Source organism: Opisthocomus hoazin, chromosome 30 (genome assembly GCF_030867145.1).
Source record: "Opisthocomus hoazin isolate bOpiHoa1 chromosome 30, bOpiHoa1.hap1, whole genome shotgun sequence".
Lineage (NCBI taxonomy): Eukaryota > Metazoa > Chordata > Aves > Opisthocomiformes > Opisthocomidae > Opisthocomus > Opisthocomus hoazin.
Genome location: NC_134443.1, coordinates 961,972 through 978,806, shown reverse-complemented (window position 1 = coordinate 978,806; position 16,835 = coordinate 961,972). Strand labels below are relative to the sequence as shown.

The window sequence follows — 16,835 nt, the reverse complement described above, 5'->3', positions numbered from 1 at the left end:
ATGGTTCTAAAATGCTTCTTGTTTTCAAGGTGTAATTCACACAAAGCCTCACAGCCTGGCTCTCACTGCTATTCAAAGAGCAAAACTGAGCTTTGAAGTGGATCTTCCTCTGACAACGGCTGAGGGAGCACACGGGCAGCAGGAAGCTACCCTGTATGCTCTGCAACCATACTGCTACTACTGTGGCTGCATCCAGCACAACTCTTAAGATATTATTAGCTGATGTGAAAGAATACATTTATTGAAATTCTCTTCTCACAGCCAGCCAGCCTCTCTCCCACCTGTTCAGACAGTCCTCCACGCAGCCCTTGCCGCTGTCATCGTCCGGTTTCTTACAATTGCAGGTGGTGGCCTCATAGCCAGAAAGGGGCTTCACGTCCACATAGACATCTGGAGAAGAAAGAGAAAAAAACAACAAAAACCAAAACAATCCCTAACAGCGAGAAGAACTCTTTCCAGGTGAAAAACCAGAACTATTTATCTACATCATTTTCACTCCAATTACATAAAGGAAAAAAAGAAGGTGGAAGTGTCTCTGTTAGGACAAAGTGCATGACAGAAAGGAGGAGTGTCATGTGAAAATATTCACAGCTAACAGATTTAGTAATAAGATTTTACTTACTAGAACGGATTTTTTTATAAAGTGGGACATCTGGCTTTTTATACAACTAAAAGGAAGAGAAAGAAAATTTTAATACATTGCATAAGTGCATCTGTTATTCAAAAAAATCAGGGAAATTATATTCTTAGGTACGTAACAGTTCTGTAATCGTTACTAGAAAATACGTCCGCATTCTCTTGCTTAGGCTCAGACTACATTAGCAAATACGTCAGACAAAGCACCTGAATAAGTAGAACTTCGGCTTACTGAGTCAGCTGAGCCATTTTACTAACGTGTGGTTTACTCCTCCCGTACTATCGGAACACAGCAACATGGATAACACGTATCGGGAGGGCAGACTCTTCTGAACAATACTGTTCTTCTCCACACTGAGAAGAGGAATAATTACTTAAATCTACTTTGGAGAAAGCACCTTTGGTGGAATTACCATGCGCCGACACTTGACAAGGTGAAAAAGAAAAATTCAGGTGCCTATCAAAACTGTGACTACAGGTAGGAGCCAAGAAAAATGCAGATTCATCCTCTGATTAGAGACACGGCCTCTGCAGATGGAGATGACTGGAGGGAAAGGGGATTTGTAACTTCGTATGTATTCCACCCTTTCAAACAAGCTTTAAGGAGTAATTTCCAACTATTACGTATTTCACACACAGCTACCACAGTAACAGCCCTCCTCAGTAGTGCTTATGGCAGAGAGCACTGTGCAAACCACACAACCACTCGTACCAACTCTGCAACCACTGCGCACACAAAACCGCTCTGTCAGGGTCTGCAGTATTGTAGGCAGACACGGAACATGCCGAGAGACAGACCACGTACATTCATTATTTATGTAATACTGAACAGACAAGATGGGCAGATGTCAGCAACCTTCAAGATATGGCAAGAAACTGTCCTCGGCTGAAATGTCAACAACGCTCGTTTCTTCAGGATTAGATTTTGGTGGTATCACAAGGAGCAGCCGGAGCCACCACCCCCTGGGAATTCGTCTTGCTCATTTACATGCTTAAGTTACATGCCTGAGAGCGCTTTCTTGCCGGAGAGCTGGGGACAGATTTACCCTCCAGCCTTGAATCCTGCGTTAAATCACTTGGTGGAAACTTCTCAAGGAAAAAAATATTCCTATTTTTAGGTTCGCACGTATTTAAAGCTCCTTAAAAAGAATGTGACTGTTAAACAGTTTCTCTTCTTTCCTCAGTATGAAAATTTCAGCTTGCAAGTGAAAAATAAATTCCACTTTGCTGGGATTGATCCAAGAAAAATAAGGCCTGAAATTTCTCCGTGCTGTTGGCAGTACATCTGAATTCTCCCGAGGCGTGTCTAAAACCAGCTCACTGCAGAAAGCAGGCACACTACCAAAATAAAAGTCCGCAGCTAAATTAACGACTTTTTTCAGCAGAAACCCTTAGGATTGCTATTTTGCAAGAGACAGAATAATGGAAATTACTCACATTCAATACACATGCAAATCCTTTTTTACCTCATACAGTGGCAGCAACGAAAATATTCACCAACATACAGGGTATATAAACACAGCTTTCCTGTGAGAATCCTGCTAGTTTCTGTCTAAGACTCCTGATCACAATCTTGGCAACCAGCAACGCTCGAATCTTGTACCTGATTGTGTTTCCACTGCCAGAGGATGTCGTAAGGCAGCTGGAAGTCAATCCTCTTTTGTCTGAGATACTTTCCTGCAACAAAAAGCTCTGTAAGTCGCACACACTCGTATTCACGTATCCCCAAGAGGGAACAGGGCCGCTCCCAGGCACGTGGCCAAACTCTGATCTGGCCTCTCGACATCCGAAAGCCCCACGGGCAGAAGAGCAGAACCCTCCCAGAACATTTTATTTGTCAGTGGCAAGCACAGGGAAAAGCCCTCGCGACGCTGCCTTTTGCGTTCGACTCTGTTGTGGCAGTTGGGTTTCGGCCCTCTCCGACAGCGAGGCCGCGGACGCCTGGCGCGGCAGGCGGCAGAGGGAAGCTGCCTTCGCTGGGACGACCGCCCGTGACGGCCGCTGCTGAGCTCCCAGCGCCACAGGTCAACCCCCCAAGCAGTGCCAGGAACCCTGCGCGGGCCCACCCGGAGCGGTCACTGAATGCCAGCCACCGAAGGGACAACGGCAAATAACCGACAAAACTGAACGCAACTCCGTGCCTTGCAGTAAACACCCGGGACTTCTGCGGAGCAGTCCCAGAGCCGACGCTTCTCCTGAGCCCGTCTGCGTACACACGAGTACAATGATTCAGCACCGAGAACAAAGATGCACTAAAAAAACCTGCACGCACAGCTCATGCAAGGTGGTAAATCACCACATTGTACTCAAAGAAACCAGATCAGTTTTAAAAATAGTATCCAAGCCCATTCCTATGACCCTTACCGAAAGCGACCTAAGAACAAATTCAGCCTTGGCAAACACGTTCCTAGATGTTTTGGAAAGACTTCAAGCTGACCTGCATCTTCAGCAATACCAGAAAGCCATTTTAGACAGGAGTTACTCTACTTAATGATCTTACTGTAGATTTTGTCTCTATTCTAAAATTTACGGTGTGTCCCCCCCCCTCCCCTCCCAAAGAAGGAAGCTGGCCCATCACCTGCTTCGTTGACATGAGAGCGGAGGGCCGACACGAGCCCTAAGCCAGTCCCAGCCACGATTCAGATGTTCTCCGGTCATTGTGTCTAATACCGTGTCACAAAACCGCAGCGAGCAGAGTGACTAAGGAGAGGTGTCAGCCCCATGTCTGATTTTCCCCAGCTTTTCTACACGTTAACAAGTGCCTTCAGGTCCCTCCAGCAACAGTCTGTGGTTTCATGTAAATTCACACACATACCCTCACCACCGGAGAATAAAAACTGTAATATTTTCCTTACAATTTACTCCTAAATTACTTCTCATTTTCAATGCTTTATTCATCCATAGTGGTTCCAGGAAAGAGCTAAATCTGCCGGGAATTTGCTTTCACTCCTGTGACCTCAGTGGGCAAAACAAAAGGCTCTTTCAGGTGCCCTGGCACCAAGCCTGGGGGGCGAGGAAGACTCCTCCAGCCCTCGCCAAGCGGGCAGTGGGCAGTGGGCAGTCCTCTGTCAGCGTGGTCCCAGACCTCGTAACCCTGCTCTGCGGTTAACGCTCTCCAGCCACCCAAGACGGGGTAACTGAAGCAGCTTTATCTTAGCTCAGGAGCTTGTTTCTGTCTGCCAGCACAAACGCGGGGCTGGGGCCTCGTGAAGAGAAAAGTGAACTGGACCGTGGCCCTGCAAAGCAAACCTGAGCATCCTGACAGCTGGTTCAGTCGCGCAGCGCAGCTGGGACCCAATTCAAAAAGGAATCGGGAAAGGTCACGGTTCTGAGAACTGAAATTTACACCTTCAGTTCTCAGCCTGCTTTGCGGTTGCTGATTCGCACAGGTCTGTCCAGCTCCTCGCCTGCTATCACCTCTCTGTGGAAGTCAAAGTTGTGCACGGAGCAAAAAAGTTCAGTTAAAGCAGACAAACCAGCTACACGTTTGTGTTTGATGGGACAGACATTCCTATCGAACAATGCGGAATTTCCTGAACTCTCTTTGCATGACAGGACTTTGAGCAAGAACTCACAGCTTTTTAAAAGCTGAAACAATTACCTGAACAACAAATTGGTCTTGGTTTGTCGCAGGACATGACCCGAGCTGCAGAAATGTTAGCCTGGGAGCTCGCGGCCACCCCTGCCAGGCAGCCCAGCCCAGCCCAGCACCCTGAACTGCTCCAGCTCCAAATGCACGTGCCAGCCTTAGGCTGTGGCTTCTTTCTGCCGGAGGCAAAGAGCATCGCTAAACCTCATTTCTGTTCTACCCGAGACCTCGTAAACGGGGATGAAATAAAAACTTCCACAATAGCTAAGTTTTTTATTCTTCCTCACTCTTCCCCCCGCTTAAAGACAGCCATCGTGAAGTGCACGAGGACATGGGGAAATTTATTGTTGCTGCCTAGTTTTGAGATTTAACAAATGGCCACACTTGTCTCTGGCTATTCTACTGCAATATTAGTTTGAAGAGGAAACCTCTGTGCTGCATTTAAGCAAAAGTATTCTGGCAGTTACAGCAGGTTTTAAATTAGATTGATATTTTCTTATGGTAAACAAAAAAGGAGAACAAAGTTCATGCAGCAGAAAAAAAAGCCTCTCGAGTAAAACTTTTGCACTGCAGAGCACAGCCAGCTGAGTACGACCTTTGGCAAAGTTCAGGCGCTGAAAGACGTGAGTCACCTGGCAAGGCGATAAAATAAAAACAGCAAAAAGGGAGCGAGGTGGAGAGACTGCGGAGCCCGGCCAGCCCACCTCCCCGTCACCTACGTGCGGCGCTTGTTTCCCCACAACCGAAACGCGCAGGAAGTACCCACCGACGTGAATGGGGGCTGGAAACAAGCCGTGCTCGTGCTCTCCAGGAGTGTACTCCAGCTTCTCCTTCTTCAGCTGTATGAGGCGGCTCTTTGGACTGTGGGCGACAGCGACAAAAAAAATGAGAATGAGGAACACCTGTTTTTTGCAAAAAAACACATTTTTGTTTTAACTAAGGCAAGAATGTCTACAACATCAGGCAAGAGAATAATAATAGAAAAGGCCAAAAACCCAAAGATTTCCAGGATGTTTGCCAAATACACTTATCACAGCCGTTTCAACACTCATGATTTGATTTTTCTCCACAGCTACTATTCAGGCCACACCTAACGGGACACCAACAACTGCAAAGTCCTAGTGTGTGATATATAAGCAATAACTAAGATTACAAGCGTAAAAGAAGATCAGTACATCATATCTGATGTTGCTGGCCTAGATATGTGACATGCTACACATGTACAGTTCCCGCTCTCCTAACTTGCTAAGAGCAAACGTTCCCGTGCTACTCCTCTTGAAGGCTGTTCATCAAGAAAAGCAGGAAAAGAAGAGAAACCAGAGTTAAAGAAGCAATAATACGCCCCCTTTAAAGAAGAAAAAAATAGGCATATTAAGTATGAATGGTTGCATGGTCAGGCAGATATCCAACCACCCAGCTCAGTCTTCTCCAAACATTGCCTTCTGGCTACTGACAAAGGACGGAAAGAAAAAACTGCTGCCATTGTACTTAGCACTGCAGGTCTGCCACGGTCAGAAGAGACCTCTAAACGCTGAATATACCAAAGACTAAAATTATATTGAAGCCTACTAAAGTTTACTGAAGTTTTTTAAGGCGTTTATTTTAATAACTGGACATACAGTTACTATAAAATATATAAAATATACAATAAAACCCATGATATTGTTTAACTACCGAATGGAAAACGCAAGTTAAAAACACGCTTTGAGATGCAGGTATCAACAACTGAAAATAATCACTGAGGGTCGGACACAGAACTGGTGGACTGCAGTAACTCGTGGTTCACACACTCCTGTAACACCGTCTGGATTTCTCGTACTTCTTTCACAAGCGTAACAAGTTCCTGAATTTTAGTGAAACAGAAGCTAAGGCACAGAGCTGAGACGAGGGCCCTGCTGAGCTGGACGCTGCACCCATCCTTCCTTAAACAACTCTCCCTCCAGCAGAGTCACCCGGCAGGGCTCTGGTTGTTGTGGTACACCTGTGCCATCCCAGCCAAAACGCAGCAACGTTCTCTCAAACAATAAAGGTGATGGTTTTTAAATAATACGACCCTCTGTTCACCGATGGCAGGAATTATTTTCATTTGCTTTGGCAAACAGACAGTTCCTTTGCCCACCAGGCGACAACGGTATCCTAGAGAGGATTAACACACACCCCCCCCCCCAAGAGAAACAACCCCCCAGCCCCAGCTCATGTCTTCTGTCCTTTCAAGGTGGGCTGCGCTGACTCACTAAGACTTTCCTCCTTCTCTGGAGATATTCCAGCCCCCCTGGCCGCGGTGCTGTGCAGCCTGCTCTGGGTGACCCTGCTTGGGCAGGGGGCTGGGCTGGGGGACCCACAGAGGGCCCTGCCAGCCCCAACCATGCTGTGATTCTGTGACTTGCAAAGAAAGGCCGCAGAGACACTCCTTGCAAGGCCTGGAAAGCAAGTTCTTCTCCAGAGGCAAAGGAGAGGTATTCTGAAAAGGCAAAGTGTGAACTTCCATTTCCAAGGGGCAAGCAAATCCTTAATCCAAAGGCAGAGAGAACAGGAAAAACATTCCATAGAAAGGCGACTTCATCCAAGCCAAACGCACCCTTAACGCCCACTTACTCCGTGTAAAGGAAGCCAACAGAAAAACAAATTATGGTAAATAAATTGCAAGGAGGAAACCAGCGTGGAAAAGAAATGCAGAAGGCAATTATCTAAAAACACAAAATATAACCTTAATTTCTCCAGGCACTGCAGACACACCCGTCTTCGACCCAGCCACAAGGAACACTGGGGAAGCACCTACTCCATTTTCCATCCAAACAGAGATGAAGTGTTGTCAGAGGCATGTAAAAAACTGTTACGACAAAGCAGCAAGCTGAACAAAGGCCATCAACACTTCAGGGACTTCAGAGGGAGAGGCTGAGATGTCAAAATAAAGCATAATTATGGATGAAAAAAAGGCAATATACTAAAATAATCAAGTATAAACAACAGGCACAGTTTTATAAACATGAATACCACGCAAAAAAAGCCTTATGAATTAAAACAGGCCTCTCCACACTATCAAGAAAACGTCTGTATTAACAGGTCCGCACACTCGCAGGAGGAAGATAACGAGCTATTTCAGGCTGGGGTTTGTGTTCCGCTGCTACCTCTCTGAGCAGACCTCTCCCCTTCCCTCCGCTGAGGCACGCCGACACTCACAGCAGCTGAACCCGGGTGTCAGGGCCCCGAGTGCCGCCAGCGCGCCTCTCCGACCCCGACCACAATCACGGGGGGCTTCCACCCACCCCCTCTGCCCGTGGCCCCCGCAGACCCATTTACACCCAGCCCTGGATGTTCTGTCCCCTCTGGGACTGCCTTGCGGGTGCACCCATCTCCGGCTCAGCCACGGCCACGGCAGCTGCGGATCCGGTGGCTGAGGCACGCGCTGGCGGCCTGGCTCGACCCTGGACCTGCCTGGCGATCCCAGACTGTGTCTGAGCCCGGCTGCCATCACCAGACCCGCTCCTGCCCTGCAGATTGACTTCCCCACCGAACCTCGGCTTGCCTCGCCACCACAGACCGGTCTGGCGACGCGGACCCTCGGCTGGCGCTGGGTACCGCTGCCCGGCCCGTCCGACTCGCCTCCCGTGGGGCTGTGGGACCGACAACAGGTTTCCTTCGCTACTGCTCGGATCACGTCCTGTTCATGCCATTTCTTAACTGAGCTGTAATACTTACTGGTTAGATACGCCTCGTGACGGACGGCGCAGGAATTCCCAGGACTAAACCAACTGTCCTCGCAGTCTCCTAGGATCGGCCGACTGCGCCGCTACCGAGGACAAGTACCTGCCCACTTTCACGCCACGCTCTTTAAGACGTTTCCCTCAACAAGCAGGTATAACCACAGAATCATAGAAAGTTCTGGGTCAGAAGGGACCCCCAGAGGTCATCTAGTCCAACCCCCCCGCAGCGAGCAGGGACACCGCTAACGCGATCAGGGTGCTCAGAGCCCTGTCCAACCTGGTCTGGAATGGTTCCAGGGATGGGGCCTCCACTACCACCAACACCTCTCCAGTGTTTCACCACCCTCACAGTGGTTGCTGCAGCTGAAAAGCAAACGCTCTCTCTGGAAAGCCAGGATCACCCCCTCCCCTTTTCAGGCAAGCCAGTTAGAACAGGGCGAGACCTCACCTGTAATAACAGAGAAATGGCACCCAACAGTGTGGGTCAGCAACGTTCAACAGTGAGCTGGAGAAGGACACTTCTGATCGCTGACCAGACTGAAACCTCAGCCTGGCTAGGTAAGGAATGCTTCCGCTCTCTAGAATCCACTGCCTAAAGTTGTTTGGTTCAGTCTCTGTGGGGACAACTTTAAAACACCCATTTTGTAAACTTACCAACAACAGATTCAGCTGGCCCCTCTGCAAGCTCCCAGTAACAGAGCGATGGCGGAGGGATTTGTTTTTTGGCTGAAGATGAGAACATTTCGTACCATGCTGCAAAGGCTGAATGTCAGCCTTAGTCTCAGCATCTCAGTCTAAATTCTCAGGCAAATTAAGAATGGAACAAAGACCAGAACTACAGTCTTCTTCCCCGCACCTCCACTTCTCTTCCCTCCTCTCCTTCCTTCCCTTCTGCCATGGCATTCCATTTCTGTTCCCCCTCTCCAGCTGCTTGTGTCTTCTCCCTCCACCCTTCACGCGCTGGCTGGGATGCGTTCTCCGGGGAACACACAATTACACTTTCGAGGCATGGACCCAAATCCTCTCTCGGAGAGCATAGTTTGATAAATATTTTTAAGTCTGAGTCGAAGCTAGCTTTGATGCTGCCACCTTCCGCTGGCACAGCTGCTGGTACGGCTGCAAGGTGAACTGCGCCAGGAGACCAACTGTGGAAGGCTGGGTTTCCTCCAAACCACCACCACAGCCTGGTCCAGCGGCCCTGGTCATCACGACGGGACAAGGGAAGGGAGAGCACAGGGACAGGAATAAGCCACAGAGGTGAGGTGGAAGTAAAGCCGATTCCTTTAGCGCAGTGTTAGCTCGGGCCAACTTAAAGCATTTGTGGAACTGCAATCTTAGACCATCGTTCTACTTCAGCTGGTTGATTTTTCAATTGGTTTCCTTCTAAAATGTTCAATTCCCTACTCTGAGCCACCCTGCAGCTCCAGAAACTGCAGGAGTGGTGGATACACCGGCAGGCTGTGCTGCCATTCAGCGAGACCTGGCCAGGCTGGAAAGTTGGGCAGAGAGGAACCTGATGAGGTTCAACAAGGGCAAGGGCAGGGTCCTGCACCTGGGGAGGAACAACTCCAGGCACCAGGACAGGCTGGGGCTGAGCTGCTGGAGAGCAGCTCTGCGGAGAGGGACTGGGAGTGCTGGGGGACGACAGGGTGACCCTGAGCCAGCAGCGTGCCCTGGGTGCCAAGAAGGCCAATGGGATCCTGGGGTGCATGAGGAGGAGTGTGGGCAGCAGGGCGAGGGAGGTTCTCCTCCCCCTCTACTCTGCCCTGGGGAGGCCCCATCTGCAGTGCTGTGTCCAGTTCTGGGCTCCCCAGGTCAAGAAAGATGAGGAGCTACTGGAGAGAGTCCGGCACAGGGCTACGAGGATGAGGAGGGGACGGGAGCATCTCTGCTACGAGGAGAGGCTGAGGGAGCTGGGCTTGTTCAGCCTGGAGAAGAGAAGGCTGCGAGGGGACCTTAGAAATGCCAATCAATATCTGCAGGGGGGGTCAGGAGGACGGGGCCAGGCTCTTTCCAGTGGTGCCCATCGACAGGACAAGGGGCAACGGGCACAAACTGGAGCAGAGGAAGCTCCAGCTGAAGCCAAGGAAGAACTTCTTCCCTCTGAGGGTGACGGAGCCCTGGCCCAGGCTGCCGAGAGGGTTGGGGAGTCTCCTTCTCTGGAGATATTCAAGACCCGCCTGGCCACGGTGCTTTGCAGCCTGCTCTGGGTGACCCTGCTTGGGCAGGGGGTTGGGCTGGGTGACCCACAGAGGGCCCTCCCAACCCCTACCATTCTGTGATTCTGTGAAACCCCAACATCAGCAGAATCGCGGTACCGGAGGAGCAACGTGCCTGCCACGTGGAAACACCACGTCCCAGACGAGCAAGAGGCCTGCGCCAAGCCACACCGCCTGCGCGACCGTGGTCTTCCATCAGCCACGGACACCTAACGAAGGGCGAGAGGCAGCTCGGTGTTGATTACAGCAAATTCTACAGATTACACTTTTGCAGTGAGGACTCATGTTTGTTGTTACTGATAAAAGTCATGTATTATATAAAAATATTCTATTTCCCTAAACTATATACAAAATTTGATTAATTAATAATTCCTTAATTATTAATAAATCTGTTGGTGAACTAGACTTTGCACTCCTCTAGGAAAGCCACTGCTGGGTAAATACGTAATGACTCCTGTTCCAGTGGGAGCTGAAGATTCTGGAAAACTCACGTGGAGGTTAACGTCAGAGCAGCTGATGCTGTCTACAGAACTACATCCGAAACTTGAGGCAGAACTGAGACCGACTCCAGAAACCATTCCTTTTACTCTTGGTTCATCTGCAAGGAAGCAAAGTCTGTGGTTTCTTCGCTGTATCTTAATAAAGTTTCGAGATCAGGGTAAGCTGGAGCGAAATCCCGTGGAGGCAAACCGCACAACTCCAGCGGCTGCAGAGAAACCATGCAGGCTTCCAACAGCAGACTAAACCTGGCAGACATGACAAATATTCTCTGTGCTGCTGTTCAGCAGTTGGATGTGACTGATCTAGAGAGAGGCTGCAAATTTTAACAGCAAACCTCAGCAAAACTCTCACTACTTCCTACGTTCTAACAACGTTTAGGAAGTATTTAAGAGTAGAGCAGGGAAATGGTGTTTAAGGCAGTGTTTGTAAGTGAACACTGCGAAGAGAAATACAGAAAAGTGGTGCGGCCACCACCCGCTGACAGAGAACGCAGAGACTTGTCACGGACACAGGGAGAACACCCAACTGTGCCATCACTAGAGGGTGCCGGACGATTACAGAGCTGCACTTCTCAGCTAAGTTCATGTTTTCATACCCGTACAGCAGGAAGTTTTATAAATAATAGGACAGTGACATGAACTTCTGCTCTCTTTTTGCACTGACACACGTCTGACTGTGCAGCAGAACTGGAACAGCAAGTTAAATCAGCACAAAATTTAACTATAAAAAAGTGACTGTTGTTCTGCTAATTTAGTTTGCTGAGACCCAGTGCCAGCAGAAAGAACGGCGGGATCAACCCTCCAAGCTGCCCCTCGCTCTAAGAGCAGACCCCTAAACCAAGGCGGCCACCGCTCCGTCCGTGCCCAGCTATGCATTTCCACGCCTTGTTTCAGCACCAGTGTTCCAACACCCGCGCAGAGAGGCACTTCAGGCTGTGTGGGCAGCATTTGCTTCCTCGGTAGGGTAAAGTTTCCTTGGTGTTCTTAAGCAGCTCATCACAAACATCAGTGTCAGGGCAAGGAAAGCACTCGGCCTGTGGAGCGACAGGCAAAGGCCAGGTCAGGCTCCGGAACGGCAACCCAACGCGTGACGGGAGAGGGAGGCTTGTCACAGAGCTCAGCGTTGTCACTGCCTTCTGCAGGGTGGTGAACTCGATTCCATCATCACCCGCAACACTACAGATCTTGACTTTCACTTCTGGTATTGGTACAACTGTTCAAACGACATGTTTGCTTACTGTCTATGAAATAAAGGTCCACCCTCGGCTGGCGAGGTCTGACAAATGTAACCAACGCTTTACCATAAAGAGAAAACTCTCAGGTCCCCTCCTCAGGCAACAGACCTAGTTATGATAGAATATTTGAATGTTGCATGATTGTGTGTACCAGGGACAGAACATCCAAATGCTGAGCATTTTGGCACATCTGCTTTCAGACTGTCAGAAACACAAGCAGCCTCACTTGGATCGGACCAGTATCTTTGTTTCCTCCTTAGAGTCTTGATCCTTTCATCAATGTCTTTGTTCTATTACGGAAAGAGAAGGCACCAGGAGCAGCTGCTAAATCACACTACCAGCCTCCCAGTGGTCTCTGTAACATTTGTAAGGGGTCTACAACATAGTGAGAAGCTGCCCAGTTTTCTCTTTTTTGACCGGTCAGATCATGTTATAAGAGCAGCGCAAATTCTTGACTTCAACACCTTTGTTCAAATGGCTGTAGAAAACGTACCTAACTACAAATGGAAGCAGAAGTGGGCAGGTCATTGGACACAGGAGACATCTGCTTTCTAGTGTACACTAGGTTTTGAGCCAACCATTGAAAAAAAAAAAGAATGTTGGATTTTTACTCTGAGCATCTCATAGAAAGGAAAGGAGATGAACCTCACTTAACTCCGAAATGAACAGGGTGCCTGTCTGGAATTCTTCCACACAAAAGATGACCAGTCATCATCACTCAGTTAATAAAAATAAAAAAACTAATGGCCCCTTTTATGTAGACACTGTACTCGGTACCTGAACACCTCACTCTCTCCCAGGACTTTTACTGCCGTGATCGTTAAGATTGTCGAACGAAGCTCTCTTACCTTCTTCAAGGTCGACACTCAGAAACACTTTCAGATTGGTGGAGGCTGCTTTCTGAGTGGGGTTACATTTTACTTCTTCACTGGGTCAGATTCTGATAATTATCATGCATGTAATTTTTCACAGGCTTGAATTAAGTTGATGGTTTTATTTCAGCTACTCATAAGTAGCAGCTCTTTATGGCTCTAGCTGAAAGGAGACAGCTTCCACCGGAATATCGGACAGCGGCTTTTCACTGGTACTACTTACTCTGTGGTTTTGTACACATCAGAGTAGAGCCCTGCCTTCTGGTACTTCTTCTTTGGGGGTCGAGGCGCCTTTTTCTCACGCTGGGCTACAGGAGGCAAAGGCTGTTCAGTGCTCTCAGATTCATGCGGTTTCCCAAGGGCATCATGTGGACTGGGAGGTTCAGGTACTGTCTCAGAAAAACTGGAAGAAAAAGTAAAGATTAAAGAATATCTTTCCATATTTCTTACCGTCAAGATTACCTTGCCATATTTCATCATTCCTCTCTATAATCTGGATAGCAGAAAAAAACAGGTCCATGTTTCTGAATTACTACATGTCTCAGCTATTTAAAAACATGCAATTCAATGATCCCTATTAAGTGGTGGTTAAGCATAATGATTAGAAATAAAAGATCTTTTTCTAGTAATGCTATTATTATTACAAAAAACCATGTTGTTTGTACTGCTAATGTTTATCCCTCAGAGCCTCAGTTGAGTAATTTAGAAGAGAAAGAGGTGGCTTATGCTATCTGCTCTTGTACTCTCTACGTGGTAAACCTTTTCCTCGCCTTCAGGAAAGCCACACCATACACCCTCTGAACGTGTGCTTCCAGCAACATTCCGTGAATCCAAATGCCTGTATTAAACTATTCATTCCTGAAACACAAACGGATGGTTATTTTTCAGAACTATTCTGAAAACACACGAAGGAAGACCTCTGGAAGAGTTTGATCTGTTTGTATTGATGACTGTGGGGATAAGCACGTGAAGATTAGACCAGAGATAAGGTTTGTGGTGTGGTTCTCTACTAGCCAGTGACTGCACACCTTAACTCCCCTTGCTGCTTTGGTTTTACTCTTTATTTGCTATCAGCTGATCTCGCCTGACATTCCAAGTTGCTTGCAGGTATTTGCAATGTGTGTGAGTCACACTCTAAGATTCCCATGATGCCTGTAGCTCTTACAGCTCCTTCTTCCGTCCATGATGAAGGAACAATCCTTGCTGTGATATCAACCCAGGGGTTTTCAATTACCTGAGATTCCACCCCATTTTGGGGTGTGTTCAGTAAGGAAGACCCCACTCATGCTCAAAACTAACATGCTGGTTCCCTCCAAACTGAGCTCCTTAATAAAAACAAACGTAACAAGCAGAGCTCATTAGAGTAGGATTCTTTCACGGACTGAAATGTTATAAAATCATCCACGACTACACCGAGGGTACAAAACGTAAGGGAATTACCTCTTATTGCTCTCCTGTTCATCTTCTGGTAGAGGCTTTTGTCGCTTCCTGGCCTGTTCCTCTGCAAGCCACCTCTTTCTCTTCCAGCCTTTTCGGTGATCTGCATTCAAGTTGACACTTTGCACCACGGCTTCAATCACATCTGTGATGGTGTCAGGTCCCAGGTGTAAGGGACTGCTGCTTTCTTCTCTTTTCTCTAACTCCTGACTGACCAGCCGAGCCGCCTGGAAAGCCTGCATCGAGACAACAGCCTGCATCGGGTACTTCCGCGGCCTGCCTGGCCTGCGCTTCACAAAATTGTTCCCTGTCCGTGACTGCCTTTGCAGCTTTTTGGCTTTCAGAATTTTATTGACATGGTCAAGATTTTTTTTTGTTGCCAAGATCTTGTTGTAATTGCACATTTTCCTAGCTTGTCGCTGCATGGCTTCCACCACGCTTCTCTTGAGGTGGTGCGGGGAATAGCTGCTGGGCAGCCTGTCCGACAGCAGCGAGATGCCGTCGCTGCAGGAGCTGCTGGGAATTGCGGGCGCCACGAGGCTGTCCTGCTTCCCCAGGGCTCTCTCCCTGTTGTGGCTGCGAGCAGGACTCGCTGATGGCGGGACAGACACGTTTGCAATGACTGCTTCTAAGGTTTTGTCCAACGTTGCCTGGCCTTCGTGCTGCGCCATGCGCTGCAGCAAGCTGTCCACTGAATCCTCCACCGCGGCGGCCAGCCTCGCGCCCCGGGCAGGCACTCCGAGCACTGAAACACAAACACACAGACACGGACTGACACCGGCTTGAGAGATAATCAAATCAGGTTGGAATTAAAAGACAGCAGCTGGGCAGTCTGACAGCCCTTTACATCCTCTGACTGCCCGGGATGTCCACGGACAGGACACCAACTTCTCTAACACAAGTTTGAATGGCAAAGGGACCTAGCAATGTGAGGAAGTGGAAAGGCTACATTTTATATCATCAGTTTTAACATATAATTATTTCCTCTTTATTCACACGCAGTCCCCCACTTCTAATGGCAAAGAGCAATGAGGGCATTCCCGACATGCATACAGTCCAGAACTCAAGTTTCTTTCTGTTCAACACCAAAAATAAGAAACCCTCTGTGCACAGGAAAACTAAATACTGATAAAAAAAAATCAGCAACATCTGAAATGTTTTTAAACTAATTTTTCTTTTTTGTAGTTTGGAAGTACTGAAACAACTTTTTCACTGTTCTTGCCGTTTCTTTATCTAAAAGACAAACATAATGATGGCAAAACTGACTGCAATAAAGAACAGTCTTGAATGAAGGGAAATCAAAATATCTGGACAAAAGAGAAAGGCTAATGTACACAGCAAGTAAAGTCAGATCTCACTTTTTAAACAAAATGTTACACACTTTAGAGCTGCAGGCTGGTATTTGAAAAAGAGAATTTCCAGGTCAACCGTATAGATTATGCTGTATTAAAAAGAGATTTGTTCCAAACTAAGAGCTTCCCAAAGCTGCCCTGCTGGTTCTTAGTGATAACATTTAATCGGAAGAAACCCCGCTCTTTCTGGAATAAAATGGATGCTGTCTTCTCATAAATATATCAAAGTTGCACATTAGCAGTTACAAAACGTTACTCTAATTGCGGCCAATTATTTAGATTAGATCTACTTAAACTAGCGGGGCCGAGGCTGCAGCCTGAAGAGCATGTACTAGTCTAAAGGTGACTGTTAAAGGGAAGACACAAACTGTTTTTATAAAGGGGTTTCTGTCACTTGACAGCAGGGAGATTATGCATTAGCTGACAAAAATAAAGTATAAACTGTTTAAAATAAATATTTTCTAGTCCTAGTGCTCGCTAGTCCAGTGTGGTACTCTGGAGAAACACATTCCTCATTAAGATTCCAAAGTCAGGAATTTGCCAGTGCAAATGAAAACGTGCTTCCGAGAGCGCACAGCTTAAAGGAGGAAGAATCAACATAACAAGTTCTAAAAATCCTCCTGTGAACCACGTTCTCCCTACAGGGTGGAAAAGGATCAGAGAAGCACACTTGCCAGGCCCCTGCTGTAAGCCTGATGGTAATCACTTGGAAAACCCAACAACCCCAACAACTCTGAAAGAACTGGAAGGATTTACACTTGCAGCTTTCAATGCCAGATGAAATAGCAAAGATAAATTGCCCTTTGTTTTCTGAGGGTCCTTAGACACACACTGGGACGGAGCCGAGGGTTCCTCACAGAAGCACCATCTGTTTCGCCCCGCGAGCTCTGCAAGCAGCTGCGCCATCCAACCATCACCGAACCGCACCACACAGCGCACTCGGACACAGAGTCTCAGGACGCCCTGGAGCCAGGGCTTCTGTGTGGAACCCGATCCGGAAGGGTGGGACAACCGAGGGCTGCGATCCCCGGACAGCTGCAGCCCTGGGCAGGCAGGCTCGCAGCCCCTGGTAACAAAGCAGCTCTCCGACAAACGCACTGAATCCCACGCGCATTCCAGATCTACGGAAAATATAACGGAGCCTGGTCTTTTCAGCTGCATCATCAGCTCCATGACTTTGAAGTTGATAAACCTGTGATTCATTTCATTCTTATGCTCCCCTCCACAAAGCGTGCCTGAACTTTTAACACCCTCCTAGAGGCAGCCTTACACCGACTGCACTTGCCCCTTT

At 48.1% G+C, this 16,835-nt stretch overlaps 1 protein-coding gene across 2 annotated transcripts in view; it reads right to left on the bottom strand.

The window, feature by feature from the left end:
* The window catches only part of ASH1L (ASH1 like histone lysine methyltransferase), a 58,838-nt gene that overhangs the window by 11,465 nt on the left and 30,538 nt on the right, over positions 1 to 16,835 (bottom strand). For both annotated transcript variants that reach the window (XM_075445025.1, XM_075445024.1), the window contains exons 5-10: positions 14,196 to 14,937; positions 12,979 to 13,158; positions 4,992 to 5,086; positions 2,240 to 2,313; positions 623 to 668; positions 282 to 390 (exon numbers count right to left, since the gene is read on the bottom strand). In XM_075445025.1, coding sequence (XP_075301140.1) covers positions 282 to 390; positions 623 to 668; positions 2,240 to 2,313; positions 4,992 to 5,086; positions 12,979 to 13,158; positions 14,196 to 14,937 — 1,246 coding nt within the window. The remainder of the gene's footprint in view (positions 1 to 281; positions 391 to 622; positions 669 to 2,239; positions 2,314 to 4,991; positions 5,087 to 12,978; positions 13,159 to 14,195; positions 14,938 to 16,835) is intronic.